Genomic DNA, 22,126 nt, shown 5'->3' on the forward strand with positions numbered 1-22,126 from the left:
GATCCCAGGATCCTGGGATCATGACCTGAGCCAAAGGCAGACACTCAACCACTGAACCACCCAGGTGTCCCCAAAATAATCTTTTAAAAAGGCAAATTAGATCATGTCAACTGCATTCCATTTCCTACTTCAACCTCTAGTAGCTGTCCATTGTAGCAAGAATATAATTTACACTTTGTAACAAGGTCAGTAAAACAGTGAAGTTTTGTGACTTTCCTGGCCTCCTATGAGACACTTTATCCTGAGCTCACTACCCTCCTCCAGCCTTATTGGGCTTCTACCCTTTAAATAAACCAGATTATCTGGTGATATAAAGGCTTTTGCACAACCTCTTTGCCTCAAATACTTTTCCTCAGATCTTCACATGGCTGACCTCATCATTCAAGTGGCATCTCAAATGTCATAGTATGAAATGTTTCTCTGACTACTTTATCTTATGTAGCTTCCTTATCCCTCCCAATATCTACCACAGTCCCTAATTTTTACCCCATTATGTTTTCCTTAAAGCTATTATTACTACTATTTTAATTTGTCCACATGATTTGAAGTTCCCTGTCAGACCACAAAAACACCTAGGGCTTTGCCTGTTCCCTCTCATCCTCTCCTCCCTTAGCAGATAGTCCCTGGCACACAGTATACATTCACCAAGTATTTTATCCCTTATGTATAGGGGATAGACTTCATTTCTCCCTTCACTTACAGATCTAGGTTTAAGGGCTTGGAATCAGCTTTCCTGGGAAGAGGGTTTACAAGAACTTTTGTCCAAACAGGGGAATCTGAACTTCAGATTCAGTAGCAAGCAATGACCAGGAGGCATCTACCAGCCGTGGCCAGAAGTTACCTGGCAAGGCCTATGCAACATTTCTAAGTCATATCCTAGTGAATGGGCAAAGATCCAGAGAATTTATAGAAAAGTAGTGCATAGAGGCACTCAATAGAATCACTTGAATTAGTAAATGAACATTAGTGGTTCTCAAACTCTGACATATATCACCATCTTCTACAGAGCTCGTCAAAGAGAAAAGATGCCTTGGCTCTTCTCTAGACTTACTGAATCAGTGCCTCTGAGGTGGGCTCTAGGTATCTGTATTTTTAGGAAGAGTCACTTTTGAAACCACTGAAACAGAAGAACAGCTTGAAGTTGTGGTTCTTTGCTTCTTTGGTATGTATCAGATTCTTGTGTGGAGGTTCTACGAAACACAGCTGCTCGGGTCCCACCCCAAGCACTAGGACTTAAAACTTTCACCCTTGTTTTTGTCAGGTGTTAACAATTTTATCAAATATGTGTGTGGTGTTTTTATAGATTCAAAAAGCATTTCCCAATCTTTATTTGATTCTGGGCCTAGGTTTTGAAGCTTAGCCCATTATATGGAATATGTGTTCTCTTGAGAACTCCCAATGCATCCATAATTTACCCAGTGAAGCTTGGTAGCAATGGGAGCAACAGAGCAAAGGAAGGTTTGCTGTGTGGCCACTTACCTTAACTCCAAAATGCTGGTCACATTTCGCGAGGGAAAGATGCGCCGGATGTAATTGAAGTCTCCAACAAAGAGGCTCCCATCAATTCCAACAGCCAGAGCTACTGGGGCCAGCAGCTTGTTGCCTTCTGCAAGGCCATTGCAACTGGGACAGGAAATGCTTCGGCGGCGGCCATTGCCCATGATGCTGGTGATGATGGCAGGCTGCTGGGTCAGGAACTGGTTCTCCCCAGTGCCCTTGTGTAGGATTCCTGGGAGGAAGGAAATGAGGGTAGTCACTGCAACCCTCTGGGGAGGATACTTCTATGGGCTTATGGAGGGTGAGGGGCAGTGGTAGAGAGAAGAGAAACAGTAGGAAACTTTGACCTTTTGGGAATTCCCCTATTATCTCAGGAGGCTGAGAGAGTTGTAATGGGGCACTGACCCCAAAGGCTAAGATATCATTTATAGGGATAACTGAAGAAGAATTGTGAGGTACACTAAGGTAGACAGTCTGGGAAAAACAGCTCAACATTCTTTGACATTTGAAAGGAGAAGGTGGAGGGGCACTGGGTGTCTCAGTCAGTTATGTGTCCAACTCTTCATTTAGGCTCAGGTCATGATCTCAGCTCGAGCCCCATGTTGGGCTCCCCACTCAGCTTGGAGGCTGCTTAAGAGTCTTTCTTTCCCTCTCCCCATGCTTGAGCATGCTTGCTCTCAAATAAATAAATACATCTTTTAAAAAAAAATGAATGAGGTGCCTCAGTGGCTCAGTCAGTTAAGTATCTGCCTTTGGCTCAGACCATGATCCCAGGATCCTGGGATTGAGCCTCACATTGGGCTTCCTGCTCAGTGGGGAGCCTGCTTCTTTCCCTGCCCCTCTCCCTGCTCATGCTCACTCTTGCTCACTCTCTAATAAATAAATAAAACCTTTTAAAAAAATAAAAGAAGGTGAAAAAAACCTATGAGTATTTTGGACATTTGATGAAAAATGCTGAGGGAAGAAGAGAGGCTACCACTTAAATGTCAAGACTGCAGAGAAGGTTCTAGAGGAGAGACCAGGCTGTATTTGGGAAAGGAAATGTGCCTACATACCACTTTTAACATTGAGGATGTGATGTTTGTCCAGAGACCAGCCACCGAGGTTGGAAGGGTCCAACTCGAATCCTTGAAGGAGGGCTGTCCTTTTTTCCCATAGGATTAGACTGGGGCAGGTCTCATATTCAAACCCAACAGAAACTGAAAGATAAAAGTGGGTGGGGCAGAGTGAAGAAGAGAGTTTCCTTGATTACTCCTGAGCTTTCCAGCTGGAATGAGAAACACATGTTCATGGTAATACAGATTCCTTTCCAGAAACTCACTCAAGGAGGCGGGTTGATTGCTTTTCTCCTTGTGATTCCACACAATATTAAATTCAGATTTCAAGCTGAACTCAGCCTTGAAACTTTACACAGTAGTACTCTGTGGGGATAGAAAGACTTTTCCAATGAACAGCTGGCTTTCAAAAATGACCCTAGTGATGTGGAAGGAGGAAAAGAATCATTTAAAAATGAAATACAACTCTCCTTTAGAGATGGACAGGAGACTGTTTCTCTCAGCCTGCTGTTCATGGCATGCATTTATTATACTCTGTGTTATTTATTTTCACTCACTAGGAGGAAGGCCCATGGAAGCATGGTGGCTCATTTATAAGGAGATTGTGGAGGCAACAGCTTGTGTAAGTTAAGGCTCTTTGTATGATCACTCAGGATTCCAGAGAGTGCCAGGAGAGGCAGGCATGGGGACAAAGCCTGCCAATTATGTGACAATTCAGTGGGGGAACAGAATCCAAAGACTGTAAAAATCCTGCATTTGCCACATGGACAAATGGGAGAGGGAGGTGGGAGAAGAGGGACTTCAGTTCTAACTCTGCTCCAGCTCGCATTTCCTCATGGCTCTGTTTTCCCCATGTGTAACACAGAGCAAGTGAAACCTCCATTTCTCAGAGAGATGTGGTAAGGATAAATGAGATAAAATGCCAAGATGCCATACATTTTTAATTGCAGCATTGCTTTAGAAATATGAGGCCCTGTTATTATTTGTATTCGTACTACATTAAATTCTTAACTACGTGTGTCACCTTTGGGGATTCTCCACAGCTTCTTTTAAATCCTGAGATATAGGAGCGTCGATATGAATGGAAGATACATTTTTTTATTAAAAAAAAAACCCACATATAATTCCTAACTTGTCCTCTGAAAATTCCAAGAAACAATAGCCGACCTAGTAGCAGAGAGAATTGTTAGTGCCTGGCTTGTGGCCTTGACATATTATTTCTCATTAAAAGGAAATCAGGCAGGGCTCCTTGAAGAAATGGCTGGAGCAAGAAATGCATAAGATGAGACTAGGCCATTTTATCATATGAGATAGCAAGGAAGAAATCAAAATCTACTAGGGTTATGTCAAAAGAATATGGGAGTCAGCTTGATGAGTGTTCCACTGACCACAGATGGGACAATTTGACCATTAGTAGAGATAATAACTTCAATGGATTGAAACATACTAGGTACATTTTATTCTATGAGTTCATAATGGTATTAGAAAATTAATTTTCCACCATTAGAGGATGTTAGAGGACCAATTTATTATACTGAAAATAGTAAATAAAGGGAAATAATTGAGCATTTGTCCCTTTTTTCTTATTTGAACTATACCTCAAATAACTAAGTAGTTAATGAGAAAATATATAAAAGTATTCTAGCTAATAAATGGAGAAGCAATGACAAAATTAAAATGTGACTTTGCAATCCCTAATGACCTAATGGATCTAGGCAATGAGCACCAATGGCTACCAAAATTACAAAAGGATAAACAAGATGACATTAGGTGCCTCTGATGGCAGATGAAAGTACCAACTAACCAGTTGTCCTGATTAAAAAGAAAAATTGGAAAACAAGGTATCTAAGAATAAATTTAACTAAGGAGGTGAAAGACCTATATGCTGAAAACTGTAAGAGACATTGATGGAAGAAACAGAAGACATGAATAAATGGAAAGATATTCTGTGTTCATGGATTAGAGTTATTATCATCATTAAAATGTCCACACTATCCAAAGTAATCTATGGGCTCAATGCAATTCCTAACAAAATTCCAAGGGCACAGAATAGAAACACAAAAATAGAACAATTTAAAAATGTTATGAAACTGCAAAAGACTCCAAGTAGCCAAAGCTATTTTGAGAAAAACAAAGCTAGAGGCATCACACTCCCTAATTTCAAACTATATTACAAAACTATAGTAGTCAAAACAGTATGGGGTGGGCATAAAAACAGACACATAGATCAGTAGAACAAAATAACCCAGAAATAAATCCACATATATATGGTCAATTAATTCATAACAAAGGAACCAAGAATATACGACGGGGAAAAGACAGTCCCCTCAATAAATGGTGTCAGGGAAACTGGATGGCTGCATGAAAAAGAATGAAACTGGACCACTATATTACAGCATACACAAAAATTAACACAAAATGGATTAAAGACTTGAATGTAAGACCTGAAAGCATAAAACTCCTAGAAGAAAACATAGTTGGTAACCCCTTGACATCAGTCTTTTTTTATGGTGAAAAAATTTATATTTAGATTTATAGCCAGCTGGACTCAGTTTAGATGATCCCAATTTTGTTGGCAACATCCAAAGCATCATAGTCAGGAGCCAGTCGAACATACGCTTTCTTCTCTCCATCAGGCCTGATCAAGGTGTTAACCTTGGCCACATCAACCTTGACATCAGTCTTACCAATGACTTTTTGATCTGACACCAAAAAGCACAGGCAACAAAAGCAAACATAAACAAGTGGGACTGTATCAAACTAAAAATCTTCTGTGCAACAAAGGAAGCCATCCACAAAATGAAAAAGCAACCTACTGAATGGGAAAAGTAGTTGCAAATCACATATTTGATAAGGGGTAAATATTTAAAACATATAAAGAACTTGTACAACTCAGTAGTGAAAAGGCAAACAGCCCAATTAAAAAACGGGCAGAGGATCTGAATAGACAGTTTTTCAACGAAGACATATAGAAGGCCAACAGGTTCGTGAAAAGATTAGTTCAACATTACTAATCGTCAGGAACATGCAAATCAAAATCACAGTGAGATATCACCTCACACCTGCTAGAATGGCTACTATCAAAACACAAGAAATTACAAGTACTGAAAGAGATGTAAAGGGAACCCTCATGCATTGTTGGTGAGAATGTAAATCGATGTAGCCACTGTGGAACACAGTACGGAGGTTCCTCAAAAATATTACAAATGGAACTATACCATATGACCCAGCAATTTCACTTCTGTTCATTGAAGTGCAATTTCGCCATGTTCATTGCAGCATTATTTACAATAGCCAAGATACGGAAACAACCTAAGCATCTATTAACGGCTGAATGGATGAGAAAGGTTGTGTGTGTGTGTGATATTATTCAGCCATAAAGATATGAAATTTTGCCATTTGCGATAACATGGATTAACCTTGAAGGCATTATTATGTTAAGTAGATAAGTTAGAGAAAGACAAATACACTATGATTTCACTCCTATGTAGAATCTTTAAAAAATAAAATAAAACAAAATTCATGGATACAGACACAGATTGGTTTGTTGCCAGAGGCAGGGGGTGGGAGATGAAAGAAATGGGTGAGGGAAGTAAAGGTACAAACTTCCAGTTATAAAATAAACAAGTATTGGGGATATAATGTATGGCATAGCAACTATGGTTAATGATACTGTATTGCATTTTGTAAATTGTTAAGAGTAGATCTTAAGGGTTCTCATCATAAGAAAAAAATTTTGAAACTATGTATGTGATGGATCTCAACTAGACTTGTTGTGATCCTTGGATAATATATACAAATATAGAATCATTATGTTGTATATCGGAATCTAATATAATGTATATCAATTACACCTTAATAAAAAATAGTTGATATAGATTTTTAAAAAATCAAACTTGAATGTTAGAAAGACTCAAGATTCCACTCTGAGTTTACAAGAGATCTAGAACAACGCAATATGTTAAAGAGCCACAGAGATGCAATCAGACTATTGGAAATTCTGTAACAATGCAGCAAACAATGCAATTGGTGCAAAATAAAATACAGAATTAAAAAAAAGGCTAGAGATGGAAGGGAAAACAATAGATTACAGAACTATGAGAAGTCAAAATTGCAAAAGGTGGATCTTATTTGGATTCTGATTCAAACAAAGCACTAATATTTTATGATATTCATAACAATTGAAATGTTGAATGGGCTATTTGAAGATATATTAATAATGAACCATTTAAAAATTATAATGGTTGGCATGTTTTTGAAGTATTTTTTAGAGAAACATTGTGAAATATTATGGATAAATAATATGGATAAAATGATGTAATATCTGAGACTTGCTTCAGAAAAACATCAAGAGTAAGGAGGTGGATGAAAGAATGGAAAAACCAGTAATCATCATGACTTGCCAGAAGCTAGATGCATGGGAAAGCATTATAATCTTCCAACTACTTTTTGATATTGGATATTGTTTTGATATTGGTAAGTCTAGTATAATATTTGATTAGCTACTTTATATTAATGCACTAGTTACTTAATAACTTATTACTATCTTTATTAAGTTAATAACTCCACTTGCCAATGAAGCAGACTACTAGGGCCATATCCTGAGCATGTGTAACCTCCTAGGTAATTTAGATACTTATTTACCGTTTCCCTCCTGTCCCATCTACACAATGGGGATTATGAGAGTGTCTCCTTGATAAGGTTATTGAGAGGCTACCCATGACAAAGGAGTTAGCATAGTGCCCTGCACAAAGGGAAAGTCTGATAAACATTGGCTACCAATTACAATGAAAATTTCTAAGTTTGTTGGTTTCTTATTTTGGTAACTTATTATATATAGTTCTTGGAAATCACAAACCTAGTGGTGAAGAAAATACAAGATTCTAGATTTTAATTAATCCCACACAGCTCTCTATGAGTAGGAAAAGATACCAGGTAGGTTGATACTAATCCACAGCTCACAATTCTTCAGAGACTGATAACCAACAGACCCTTCTCTAATGGTAGTGTTTCATCAGTGGGCAAGCCTCTGATTCCCTCAAAGGCACAGCCTGAAGCACAGCATGTGGCTTTCACATCCCCTCCAGCTCTATTTTCTGATTCTCACAGTGCATCCTGTGCCATTTGCAAGTGCTCTCTGGGAACATGAACTAGCCTCTGTCCACCTTTTTCCTCTACCTCAAATGTTCTCCTTGTCCATACATTCCATCACACTTGGCCTTTTCTTTGTCCTTCAGACGCACCTGATTTTTCTTGCTTTTTATGCCAGTGTGATTCTCACATGGCTCCTTCTTGTCACTCAAGCCCCAGCTGAAGTGTCCCCTGCCAAGAAGCCTTCCCTGAATGCCCACCCACAGTTGCTTTTCCTTCACAGTAAATATCACTTATTTTTACTTTCACATTAGCACTTATCACTGCTTGATATTTTCTTGTCCAGTCTGTGTTTATTATGTGGACCCCCCCACCCCACTAGTATAGAAGGTCCATGAAACAGGACTCTTGGCTACCTTACTGACCACTGCATTTCTCTCTACAAGGATAGTGCTTGGCACATAGTAGGAACTCAATAATGATCGAATTAATGCATGACTAAATTCTAGAGTCAATAAGGAGTTGAAACCGAAACATACCAACAGCGTCAGAGAGTCCATATACCCTCTGGCCATATGCATCTGTCTTATCCCAGATGAAGGTATAGGCCAGGTTGGGAGAGGCCTGGAATGACTTCTGGAAGAGGTGTCCCTCTACAGCTACCATCAGGTGAACCTTGATAAGGTTCAGGGGCACTGTGGACTGGGTCATGGTGATCTTCAACAGAGACTTATAGCCTGCGGTTCTGGAGCTCAGATAGCGAAGCTTCACGTTGGAACCAGGGAGCTCAATTTCTTCATGAAGAACCTGGAGAGTAAACACATGGTAGACATGCTGCATCCAATGAACTCTGGGCAAGTGGGCTGCTTGCAAATCTGAGGTTGCCTGTCTGCTGCCACTCTCACCAAAGCATCATGCCTTATGTGGGGCGCAAGGACCACTTCCTATGACTGAGAGAGAGAGAAAAAAAACGCACAACCAAACTTTATCCTTCACCATGGAGTGAAGGGGCTGAGGTTATGATTTTTGGATTAATAATTATTCCTGGACACTGTTGTGTTTCTTTTTAAAAACCACACTGTTGGCAAAAGATGTAAATAAGAACAGCAGGCTTTATTGCTAGCTGCATGTAAGGAGGCCACAAGAGGCTGTAATTATATGAACCTGCAACTTCCAGTGACAATTGGTATAAAGCAACAGGGAGGCAATAATGTAATATGCCCTCTGTCCTAACACTGATGTAGATCATTAAAGTGCCTCTTATCATGTATCTCTGTGACTAACAGGAATAAAAAGCAATTTGCAGGTGGGTTGCACATATGTATATTGTTTTTATTTTATTAAAAGCTCTGATGACTGCCAAAGTCTTGAATGAGTATCTGAAAACATCTGGAATGTCAAGGAGAGATTCAGTTTTTTCTCCAGTGACACTGTGTTTCTACTTCTGGTCCCTCCCCCTTAATATTAGTTTCTGGCCCACCCAGGGAGTGAGATGCGGTAAGAAGAAGTTGGCCAGGCAGTTTGGGTTAAGGCAATATTGAAGAGTCCTACCCTGGAACCTGCCATTCCTACCTGGGTCTCAGGCACGATGGGATTGTGCCCTGGGGCAGCACTGAAGAAGGTGGACAGGGGGGAGGAGATGATGATAGGATCTGGTCGGACAAAGCCACTGAGGTCACAGCTGGGGATGGAGTTCTCCTCGGTCTTCATCACCAGGGTGTCCATGGCGTAAAAGCTATTCCATGGCAGCCACACGGTGCGCTCCTGGCTCATGAATGGGGCTCGCTCGAAGTGCAGGGTCAAGGAGGCACCCCCATTGGCGATCAGGTCAAACCTAGAGAGGGGGTAAGTGGGCTCACTGAGAGGGATGAACTTACCTTTAGACAGGCAGGGCCTCTGAACTCTGCACCTGACGGCAGAGGGAGGGGCAGAGCGCGCAAGAGAAGGTGGGCTTTGGAGGCAGATGGGCTGAGTTAGAACCCAATCTCTACCACTTACTAGTTGTGTGGCTGTGGGCAAGTTACTAACCCCTCTCTGAGCCCGTATCTTCATCTGTGAATTGAGAAGAATTATACCAACTTCACAGTACAGCTGAGATAATGAAATGTAATGAGAGCAGAGCAGGGGTCAGCAAACTAGGCCCATGAGCTAAATCCAACCCACCACCTGTTTTGGCAAACAAAAGTTTTATTGGAGTAAATCGAAGCCATGCGGTTTGTTTACTTATCCTCTCCAGCTGATTCTGTGCTACAAAGGCAGAGCTGAGTAGTTGTAACAGAAACCATATAGCATGCAAAGCCTAAAATATTTACTATCTGGCCCTTTGCAGAAAATGTTCCCCTGCCCCTGCTGTAAAGTACTTAGCATTGTGCTAGGTTAACAGAAGTGTTCAATAAATAGTAGAGTTATAATGATCAACGCTAAGTCATGGGCGGGCCTCATTAAAGCTTTCTTCTCATCTACTTGGACTGTTATATATATTTGTATATATATTTGGCTTCACAGAGCCATAACTTTTGAGATACAACTGACATATAGCATTACTTTTAGGTGTAGTACAACATAATGATGTGATTCTTGTGTATGTTACAAAATCATGGCTACAAAAAAAGTCTAGTTAACACGTCACTACACAGTTACACTTTTTTTTGTGATGAAAACTTTTAAGATTTATTCTCTTACCAACTTTCAATACGCAATACGTTTTTTTTTTTTTTAATTATTTGTGAGAGAGAGAGAAAAAAGAGCATATGCATGGGGAGCAGCAGGCAGAGGAAGAAGCAGGCTCCTTGCCGAGCAGGGAGCCCAATGTGGGACTTGATCCCAGGACTCTGGGATCATGATCTGAGCTGAAGGCCCTCACTTAACTAGCTGACCCACCCAGGTGCCCTGCAATGCAGTATTATTTACTCTAGTTCCCATGCTGTATATTACATCTCCAGGATTTATTTATTTTATAACTGGGAGCTTACACCTTTTGACCTCTTCACCCATGTTGCCCTGTTTCTGATATTGTTGATAATTGCTTTTAAATCTTATTCCTGTTTGTGCCTCAAGAGCTGGACAAAGGTCTATTACTAGTAAACTAAAACAAAGGTAGTTCTTTCCCAATTAACAGAAAAGAAGGAAGTTAACGGAGAGAAGTCTCCCAATTTTAAGTTTTATTCCACCAGGATCTCTACCAAGATTTCAATTCTTCATGCTTTCTTGCTCATTTCAGAATTTCCAGCAATTAACAGAGTTCCTGGATCAGAGTAACAACTCAGTGAAAATATACAGACCCACTGGTTTCACCCAATTTGGGTAAATACTTTTGGTGGTTTTTGTCTGTTTGTTTACTTTTGGTATTTTTTGCTTACTTTTGTTTACTTTTGGTGTTTTTTTTAACAGACAAAATGCAAGAGAAGCCTGTGAATACTAAGGCAAATAGCAGAGCATGCATAGTGCAGCAGTTTATTACATTAACTTGTTTGTATATTTATTTTTGGGCATGCATACTGCTGGGAATGGTTTTGTATAGGACACAGAAGAGAGTCAAATGTCTTGAAATGAAATTGGTATGATAGAACCAAATCATCAATGTCTGTGGCACACACTACTATACAACAGATTGTGTGATTCCTCAGAGCATTCACAAATACATCCTGTTACTTCCAGGGCTTTGCAACCTGAACAGGCTGAAGAATCATCAATCCTGGAGGTTGGATAGATGATATGGGAAGTGGGTTTGGGTGGTAATTAGTCAGGAAGCAGCTGAGAGGGATGGGGCAGCATAAGGTAGGGACAGGCAACAGGCCAAGGACTGAGAAATGTCCTCTGTGTTGTCATAGGACTTTGCAGGGCAAGAATACTGGCTTCTAGGAATGAACAAGTTCTGGATACTACACATTCATAGTCCTAGTGCTTTAAAAGAATTAGATTTGGCTGCAGAAATGTATGAGTGAGGGGGTCGGTTAAGCATCCGACTCTTGGTTTCCGCTCAGGTCATGATCTATCTCAGGGTCGGGGCTCCACCCTCAGTGGGGAGTCTGCTTGGGATTCTTTCTCCCCTCTTCCTTTGCCCCTCCCCCCACCTGACTCTCTCTCTCTCTCCCTCTAAAATAATTAAATAAATATTTTTAAAAAAGAAATGTACGAGTGAGATATCAGAAACTTTGTGAATATTGAGATTTTGGTGGAAATCGTCAGATGACTTCTTTGGGTTTCAGAGGTGGGAATATGAGAATAGGGTTATTGTGGGCTGGTAAATTTTGAAACTACCTGCAAGGTTACCTTAGGATGTAAGAAAGTAAGGCCAATATCTTCACCAGAGAAAAGCAAGACTCATAGCTCTTAGCCACATGCTATATTCATGATTTTTTATAGAAAAAGTGTTGCATCAGATTTACAGCCACTGTCTTCATTTTCATTTGGAATAGAAGGTAATAGTTCGTGGGCTTTTTGTAGCCTAGGGTGGGTGAGTGATTTCACCGTCCCATAGATTTCTTCTTCTTCTTTAAATTTCAACTCCATGCCCAGTGGATTAAGGAAATAACATAGCTTTCATCTTGGTGGGGGCTGCACGGGTGCATGTTTCCAATCAGAAGATAATAGGAAAAGGTTTCCTCCTTCACACAGCAGGGTGACAGCTAAATGTATTTAATTAGACTTCTCTGATTACATCCCACCCCCTCAAAACAGGCACGAAAACAACACAGCTCCTAAAGCCACAGATGAAAGCAGAAGGGGTTCACCACAGGACACTATGTCATGTGGATCCTTGTCACCCTGCACTGCCTTTGATTTAAAATAGGAGTGAGTTTCCAAGAGCCACTTTGCCTTTTTCTTTCTAGAATCTGCCCTCCCCCAGCTCCAACCCCAACACATGCACACCCACAGAAAAGCATTTACCTGACTTGGAAAGAAGGAAAATGATGGTTGTCAGCAGCCCTAGGTAGTCTGGCCCTTCTATTTGTTTTTCATTTTGGATACCATGCCATAAAGCAAAAAATATATTTGGGGGATCCTTACTAGGGCTCTGGCCTGGTGGGTACTGCAGTCCACAAGCGGAAGCCACATGGTTCCAGGCCAATAGCCCCATCTGTCTCTCTGCACCCTCGGTCCTGTGTAGGTAGAGTTCGCCACGGTACTTACGTGCCATCTTGGCGGGTAATGGTGTAGCCGTATTTTGGGTACTTGACAAAAGACACGTTCACTCCAACCAGAGGAGTCCCATCTGTAGTTACTACTTGGCCTCGAATGAGAGAAACCAAGCTAAGAGAAAAAGAAACACAAGTCTTGAGACAAAGACAGGAAGACAAGGAGACCAGGGGGTGTGTCAAGTTCTCCTCCCATATTGCCACTGTCCCCACCCATCCTCTTCTGGTCACTAAGGTAAGAAGATTTTCGACATTTATTTCTGGCTTTGCATGATCACACCCCATGGGGAGGTCTTAATGCTTGCTTTCCTTGAGGAGCAGAACTGGTGACATGTTGGAGTGAAATCCATGGGCAGCATCTCCAGTCACTTGGCTGGGCAATGGGGTCTCCTGTGCACATTCCCTCTACCCTTGGCCTTGCTCCATTTCTTGACATCATTTGGCTTTTGTTTGGCCTGAGCTCCAGGCTGCCCCTCATCACTCATACTTGTGCCTTAGTCTGGCATAGAGAGTATTATACTCGGGTGAGAGCTTCCCCATCTGGCTACTCATTTCCTTTTTTGGCTTTGGAGAAAGGCAATGTTACTCTTCTCCTCCAGGCTGGGATGTCAGAGGGAATGGAGGGAAGCACGTAGAAGTATTTTTGTTTTTGTTTTTGTTTGTTTGTTTGCTTTTGTTTTGTTTCTATGAGGTTGGGACATATACATACATTGTTTTTTGCTGCCCTCTAAGAGCAAAATTTCTCACAATCTGTGACAACATGAGGAAAAGAGAATATTGGAGATATTTTTTTCTGGTAGAACTATCTTAGATTCTGGATTCCACGTAACTGTATTTCTCTTATATCAAATTCCTGCCATCTTGATGGAGCAAGGATGGGGGTGGTTGAAATCCCACTCCACTTATTTCCACTGTCAACCTGAGCTCTCCTCTCTCCAGATCACAATAACTAGAAGTTTCTTGAGAATGCCAGTGTCTGACGAGCAACTTCTGCAAAATCTCACAAAGTAAGAGAGAAGCCGCAACAGTCCTCTCAAAAACCACAGAGGGAGCAGGCATATGCTTCTTCTTCCCTAAATTTTCTGATTTCACAGAGAAATGGGTTAATGAGAACTTCCATTTGTGCACTTAGCCCCCAGCCTACCAGGCAGGTCAGCAGCTGTATTGTTAGCCTTCAAGCCACTGGGTATTTGGCAAAGCCAGAGAGGTTCTCAGGTTTCCAGCTTCTTGGACATATTCCCAATTTCTGGACTAGGTAATCAAGCTACCTGTTCTTTGCCAGAATCTTGTCCAAGTCTGCTCGATCTCTGGAATGCACATACTTCTGCCGTCTCAGGTGACCTACAAACTGGAGAGATGCTTTCTCCGGGCACCTCTCTTTTTATTAGCAATACCCCCAACTGTTCAACTTCAACCCTTTGATGATCTTGGGAGAGTTTAGACTGTTCCGCTGACAGCTCTAATTGTCTGCTACTGGCTGCCTAACAAATGCATTCCATTTTTAGGTGGTTCCAACTATAATCCTAGAGTCTCTTGAAAGTGGAAAACTAAATTATGAAAATAATTCTTTTGTTCAATTCCATTTCCTTATCTTAGCGCAGACTAAGATTTCTTTCATGCCTTCTGAGACACTATTTTAAAATCGATGTGTGTTGATGACCACAAGGTACAAAGCATTTGTGATGAGAAAACAAAATTGGGAGCATGTCCCACACTGGGTTTTTTTTCCCCTCCTTTTTTATGTAATTGTTATTTCTTTTAAATAATTCCTATAGCATAAGACTTTGCAAACCATCACAGGAATAAAAGGGGCCTGGTTGCCTAGGCTTCCTACCATCTATTTTCCTAATTCTTCATTGTTGCTGGCTTCATATCGTTTCTAGGCAGACAATTCACAGAAAAGACTCAGCTAAGACATGCTATCAGTTCATTTCTATTTATGATTATTGATGTGTAACAATTATCACATTATCTAGATAGTGAGATCTGCTCTATAAATTATAGTGGTGGAGTCAAGGCATTTTAGTGATTTTTGTATGCCATTATCTCGGGGAAATGCCTTCTTAGAAGTCTTGAATTAACTTCTTTTTTACTCCTAGATTTCCCCTTCATTTTTCTGTCAGAGGATAATGCACTAAAATTCACATGCTTGGTGAACTTCAACCTATGTCTTGGAGTAACATTTTTTATTTCTGAATTATGTATCTATGCCAACACACTGGAGCTGGGCTCACTTAGGTGGTGCTATCTATTGCAACTTTCAAAGCTCCAGAGAAGCTTTCTCTAAAGCTTTTTTTTTTGTCCAGATCTCTGGGGCTGGTATAGTCCACCCAATATTCTGGAGTCCCTGCCTCCTCTTCTGCATCTTGGCTGTAGCTCGTGGTTCCTTCTGGAAGTGGTAACTTTGATGAAGAGGATAAGATTGAATTTAAAGGGACCAAAAGGAGAATATCAGGAAATTACTAGAATTGGGGTAGAAAAAGTGAAATGTTAATAGGAAGCTGAACAGAGCACAGGCCTTTGAAAGATGCATTTATAGTATGAGGAAATTGCATGCAAGCTATACTTGCTTCCAGCCTGGTGCAAGGGCCATTCACGACTCTCTGGCAACAGGAATAATGTTCATAATTAAAGGGAAACATACCTATAGTATCTCTGTTGCAGAACTAGGATTTGACAAGCAAATACTTTTGTGATCAAAGATTTTTATATTAAAGTAATAATATAGCTGTGTGAGTATACTCTATAACATTATTCTAATTTTATCAATCAAGAAAATGAAGTTTCTGAGGTTGAATTACTTGCCTAATGTGACACAGGCTAGGGGGGTGTCAGGGCTGAAATAGAAGAGGGCCGAGATTATTTTTTTTTCTGTTTTATTTTTAGTAAAACGAGAATAGGAGAGAGGCTAAAGCTGGTGGCCCGAAGTGACCATGTTAAAAGCCTTCATATTCAAAGAGCTGCCAGGAATTGGAGCTGCACAACTTTCCAGAGAATACCTAGGGGCTGTGGAATTAATCAGCTATACCATTACCTCCCACATCCCATCCCACCTTCACCAGACTTTCCCAAGGAAGAGGAGCAGTGTCTGAGTCATGGCCTGATGATGTTTCCTCCTCAGAGTCTAATGTAGGGGGGCATCAAGAGAATCATTTATAAAGCTAGGGTCTCCCTAAGAAGTGAAGTCTTATATTTCCTTTGCTGGCTGGAAGCCTGCATGAGCAGCAAGCTTCCTGACTTGCTTCTGGCCTCCCCTCCCCCCACCCCAGAACTAAGTGAGGACAAAGAGAAGTAAGAGAAGGATGGCATGAGGAGGGTGGTTAGAGGGACCAGGAGGCCAGGGACACCCCACTCAAGGTCAAGTCTCCTGGAGGTTTTATGAAAGAGGACCCAACCAGCAGCTCTTATTTCCTCACAAGAAGGAGCACAGAGATGAGGCACATCCCCAGGAAGACCACATCTGCCACCCTCACATCTGCGACACTCTCGACATCTGAACCCAGACCCACCGAGAGAGATCTGTGATATGCAGGCAGACATAAGAAGACTCCCACCCCTCTATCCTTCCTTTCACCCCAGAATCAGAAACAGTGCCTAGAAGGGAGAAGGGGATGGGATGCCTCAAAGCCAACTCCTCCTGCCCTTCTCTCCACGGGTACGGTTCTAATTTATTCTGGGAGGAAGGGAAGGGCCAAGCTGAGTATAAAATAAACCCAGAATTTGCCCCAGAATTGCTTCAAATTAGCAACTGAGAGCAAATCTAAACTCAAGAGAAACGCTGTCATTTTGGTAAAATGCCTCAGCCTGACATATTGGCCAAAGTAGGCCCACAACAGGTCCAATTAATGGCGTTGCTGTAAGGGCTAGAGATGGTCTACATAAAGTTTCTGGCTCATCGTACGTAGGTGCTCAATAAATTCTAATTAATGTTATTAAGTTAATAGCTGTTTTCAAAAATACTCTATTGAATGAAATATTTCAGTGATGATCAGACAAAAGGCACTATCGGTGGTATTTTATAAAGAGATATAAAATAATAACAATACCAAATAATAGATTATAAAAGTGATCTAAGAATCAGACAATCAAAAGATGTCTCCAGCAGATTCTGGGTTGAAGGTGGCCAAATCCCACAGAGAGGAAAGGGGCCCTCTGTGAACCAGAGAGAGGAGCTGCCCTCATGGCGTAGTTTCGAGGCCAATTGGGCCCACAGAAAAACCAGGAGCACTCCCTCCTGCTCTGCCAGGAAGGAAACCGGCCACGCTGGCAGCCTGTATGGACAGAAGGGTGCCCACCTGCTATTGAAGGGGTTGTCTCCAGGGATGATGTGGGTGCTGTCTTTGCCTGCCAGGAGCTTGATGCGGTCGTAGAAGGACTTCACTGCAGGCGAGTCTGTCTGGCCCTGCTGAATGATGTCCAGGGGGTCCCGGGACCCTCGGCAGAGCAGGCTGTTCTGACAGGCCGACTGCAGGCAGCAGTCAGGGTCCAGACAATCCACCAGGCCATCTGGAAGGGCAGAGGCAAGCCAGGGTCAGTGCATTTCATGGCACAAAGCTGCTGAGAGATTCCTTTGTCAGGAATATCGTCAGCTCTTTCCAAGGCCTTGAAATGGCAGGTCTCACACAACAGGCCTAATTTAATTCCAGTACGTATGCATAGACAATAAAATGAGAGGGAATAATTGAAAATGTAGATGAAAGATTATCCCCAGGTAGTAGATTAGTGTATGTCTTTCCTCTTTCTTTATTAGACTTTTCTAGGATTTCTTTTTCTTTTCTTTTCTTTTTTTTTTTAGATTTTATTTATTTATTGAGACACACACACACACACACACACACAGAGAGAGAGGCAGAGACATAAGCAGAGGGAGAAGCAGGCTTCCTGTGGGGAGCCAGATGTGGGACTTGATCCCAGGACCCTGAAATCATGCCCTGAGCCTAAGGCAGACGCTCAACCACTGAGCCACCCAGGTGTCCGGGATTTCTGCTTTTTTTGTTGTGAGCAAGTATTATTTGAGTGGTTGGAAACAAAAACAACCTTTTTTGTTTTTGAACAGCACAGCACAAAAAATTATCCATAGCCAGTTCTTGGGGGCCTGTGCTAATGGGTGCACAAATAATCAAAATGCGTGGTATTCCCTAAGTCTTGATTTAATGGAGAAAAATGTTCCAGCCCCACTCCCTCTCAGGCAGGGAGGGTATTGCTGATCAGTTTGACAAGTGGGTGGGGTGAAATCTACATTTTTCAGGAAATGTGGAGAAATGGTTTTGGCTAGAGTACCCAGAAATTAAGCTATCAGTTCACCCAGCTGCTCCTGGTGGTACCTTGCCACACACCTGTAGCACTTTCAACGTCCTGATTTACTCGCCTAGATCCTTGCCTCTCCACGTCCCTTTCCTGGGCTGATTCCTATCATTCATATAACATTCAACAAATATTTGAGTGCCATCCATATTCTGGAAATGAAACATGGAACAAAGAACGAAGAATGATGGTATTTGTTCTTAAGGAGCTGACAGTACAGTGGGGGGGAAATAGATTTGATTCATCCTCTAAGACCCAGACTAGCTATGGCTGCCTCTTCTAGGAAGCCTTCCTGGTGATGCCTTTTGCTAGGTTAGGGTATCCCTGCTCTGTGTATCCCCGAATCAGAGTTTCTTAGAGAATGGTTCTGCATCAAAATCCCATGGGGAGAATCGAGGGTCCGCCCCAGAACTTCCCAAGGGAGAGCCTCCAGAAGCAGGTCCTGGCATCTGCCTGTTACACATGCTTCTCAGGTGATTTTAATGCACAATAAATTTTAGAAACCCTTGTTAATGCCAACTTCCTTGTGCTAGAATTAATTATCTCTGTGTGTTTGCCTTCTTGTCTGGAGAGTGAGCTCTATGAAGAGAATAACAGTGTCTTATTCATTTCTATACTCACATCTTAGTGCCAATCACAGAACTGGGTATTCAACAAAGGTTTGTTGAATGTATAAATGACTGTTTCCCCTTCTTCACATGTGGGTTAGGGGTGAGCATGTGAATGTTTCGGCCAGTCTTTGCTTCTTGGAATTCCCTACTAGAATGGATTAGTTGGCCAACCCTTATTCACTCTGTTGGGAATTGACTGAACACACAGTAGTAGAGAGAAAAGCTTGGAGAATAACTTGCTTGCACCTCCCAGATTTGATAGCAAGGTACTTTGGGGCCATAATTAACATCATAGAAACATGTACTCAAACCCTGGGCTGTGACTTGACAAACACTTGTACTGGAACACTGAATCAGGGGCCTGCCTGCGTGCTTTAAATTTACTACAATGTAATTTTTTGGCATTACTCTTTTCGTTTGGTTCTGCTAATGAAATTGAAATATGTAATTTCACCGAAGTTCCACTGTAATTTAGCAATTAATGTACAATTATTTTAATGCATTACTTTCTTTTTAGCAAACAAACAAATTAGGAGGTTGTGTGTTTTGCTTGGCTTTAAATTACTAAAACTAGCCTCTCATTTTCCACATGGGCAAATGTTGCTACTGTGCCTCGTAACACATTTAGATTTACGGAATTTCCTAGAAATACAGACACAGGAGGGTGAGCAGCCACACACACTTTAAATTTAGAGACTTTCCGAGTCAAAGCTCTGAACACCTCTGCCTGACGTGCTGACTGAATCAGGTACTCCCCAGAGGCTCACAAATCTCAGACCCAAGAAGCAGGGCCAGAGAATTGTACCTCAGCAGCAGGATGATGCTAGGGCATGGTCTCAGATCTATGTTCAGATTGTACAGTGGATCCCAGGGCCCCTGGCAGAATAAGAAAAAGAAAAGGAGAAAAAAAACCCCGCATAGCATTCCGCCTTTAACGTCACCTTCTGTGGACTGCCTTCACCAGACAGAAGGAATCTACCGTGGAATGCCTGCGTTGGATTTAAAATTATCCCACTGAGATCTGTTGGCGGTGCTTCATCCAGCAGATGCAGAAACTCCTCAGGTGAGAAGAAACACATCGCTATTAGCACCATAGTTTTCCTTAAGGCCGCTGGCCTCTTCTCATTAGAAGTTCCATCTGTCTCTGGTGGCCTTTCCCTCTGGGATGCTGGGAGCATCCCCTACTCCCCCATCCGATTTACCACCCCTTCCATATAACCAGCTTGAGAACCTCATTGGGCTCAAATAGTAACTTAGGACAGTTTTCCTATTAAGCACTCAACACATCCCCCCCCCCCCACCCCTGCTAGTCTGCCACTCATTCTGGACTTGCGACTTCTTCAAAAGTGTGGGCCTCAAATTTTTCCCACTGTTTTGTCGATTCTAGGGCTTTTTATTTAAGGGCCTGTCTGGCAGGAGATGTCCTATAAACACATCAGCAATAGCAGATGGCAAGTGCTAAAAAAGGGGGGAAAAGGATAGAAATGATTTCTTCCTACATATTTACATTTACCTGCTCCAAGACGGTGCATTTGGGGTTCTATCGGTTATTAAGTGTGAGCATACGTTATGTCTGTAATGACCTCATCATGTTGCGTGATTATGGGCTGCTGCTGCTGAACACTTACCGACGACACCGTGAACTTTAAATTGGCACTCCAATCTCCCAGTGGCCTGTCAGTCATGAGAGCCGCATCTTTATGCCAGCAAGCCCCTCGCATGGAGTCTGACATGGCAATCTTCAGTAAATTACCCTGTCACTGACAATCTTGCAGTTATCTCGCAAACAATCAAGCAGGCAATCAAACTGTTCTGAATTGCCAGTTCAGGACCTGAGAGGCTGCCGGCGTCTCTATTCAACAGGGGCGCGAGAGCAGCACAGCCCTCCCGTGACACTGGACGATTTCTTTCTTTATTTATCCACCTACTTGTTTGTCTGGTGGGCTTTCTCCCAGTGAGGGTGGTGACAGGGGTGTGCAGAGCCCATGAAAAGGGCCCGGTTCTGACTCAGCGTTTGGGGAAAGTGACCCAGGCCTTCCGGCCCCTGCCCCACAACTGTGTTGTGCATGTGTTTCACGTGTCATCATTTACTTCACTCAGTGAGATGGGACCACGGAGAATTATCTAGGTGCTTTCTGTTAGAACACAGGCTAAACCACAGCTCTGGCTACATGCCACATGCATCTGTCATATGCTAGTTGTAATGGCCATTTCAGAGAAATATGGATGTGAGAAACTTTCTGGGAATCATGTGAGGCATTCTTTTTATTACTTTTGATAAAAAAAATCAGAGAGAATCTTTTGTAACAGGTCTAGCAACATGAAGCAGAAATCAGGGTGATGCTAAATTGAATCTTTTTTTTTTTTAAGATTTTATTTATTTTTTCATGAGAGACATACAGAGAGAGGCAGAGATATAGGCAGAGGGAGAAGCAGGCTCCATGCAGGGAGCCTGATGTGGGACTCAAGGATCACGACCTGGGCCAAAGGCAGGCGCTAAACCGCTGAGCCACCCAGGTGTCCCTAAATTGAATCTTTTGAATTAGAATTCCTAAGATAAAATTTTAGCCAGAAAGTCTACTGTGTCAGAGGCAAGAGCCTGGCCTCTGGAATCAGATAGATGTGGGTTTGAGGCTCATCTCTTCTAGTCCCTGGCTGTGTAAGCTTAGAAAGATAACCAACCTTGCTGAACTTCAGTTTCTTTGCTTTTAAAAACTGAATTATAATAGTGCATATATCATAGGGTTATGTGATGATGAATAAATGAATTGATGTGTCTGGCATAGTATGTGTTCAATGAACCATAGGTGTTACTATAACCAGGAAATCTGGAAAGTTTTCAACTTTTTCAGTTTATAAGAACCAGATATGGATATCATCAATGAAATCCCCTATTTGAGTCATTCACTGGTATGTGCTATGGGTAGGTTGAATCTTGACAAGAACATAATGTTTCCACATAGTGATAAGTTAATTGACAGTAATAATAAATGCTATAGGTTGAACAAGATTTATACATATTCTTGATTTAAATCCTCACAGCAACCCCACAAAGCAGAATATAACCCTTAAGCTGCACACACTGGATCAGGGTGTCTGGGTTTGAATCTCAGATCAGGTGCTACCCACCTGCTGACCCTGGGCAATTAACTGCTCTGCATCTCAGTTTCCTCATGTACAAAATGAAGATGATGATGACGATGACATTAGAAAGTGCTGTTTGGAGGATTGAAGCAGTTATTACATGTATAGCACTTGGAATCGTGCCAGTGAACACTCAGTTAACTATGTGTTATGCCCATTATCACGCCATCACCCACCTTATAGAGTTGGAAACTGAGGCTCAGAGAAGCTAAGTAAGTTATCCAAGTGGCTAAGCAGCGGCTCTGGATAAAAAGTAGGAAAAGGCAATCAGTGAGATCATTACCCT

At 41.8% G+C, this 22,126-nt stretch overlaps 1 protein-coding gene across 9 annotated transcripts in view; it reads right to left on the reverse strand.

Moving 5' to 3' along the window:
* TENM2 (teneurin transmembrane protein 2) overlaps positions 1-22,126 on the reverse strand; it is a 1,508,878-nt gene that overhangs the window by 71,627 nt on the left and 1,415,125 nt on the right. For all 9 annotated transcript variants that reach the window (XM_077895600.1, XM_077895599.1, XM_077895598.1 and 6 more), the window contains 6 exons: positions 17,077-17,287; positions 12,777-12,896; positions 9,216-9,477; positions 8,183-8,450; positions 2,553-2,696; positions 1,480-1,729 (listed from right to left, as the gene is read on the reverse strand). In XM_077895600.1, coding sequence (XP_077751726.1) covers positions 1,480-1,729; positions 2,553-2,696; positions 8,183-8,450; positions 9,216-9,477; positions 12,777-12,896; positions 17,077-17,287 — 1,255 coding nt within the window. The remainder of the gene's footprint in view (positions 1-1,479; positions 1,730-2,552; positions 2,697-8,182; positions 8,451-9,215; positions 9,478-12,776; positions 12,897-17,076; positions 17,288-22,126) is intronic.

Source organism: Canis aureus, chromosome 4 (genome assembly GCF_053574225.1).
Source record: "Canis aureus isolate CA01 chromosome 4, VMU_Caureus_v.1.0, whole genome shotgun sequence".
Taxonomy (NCBI): Eukaryota; Metazoa; Chordata; class Mammalia; order Carnivora; family Canidae; genus Canis; species Canis aureus.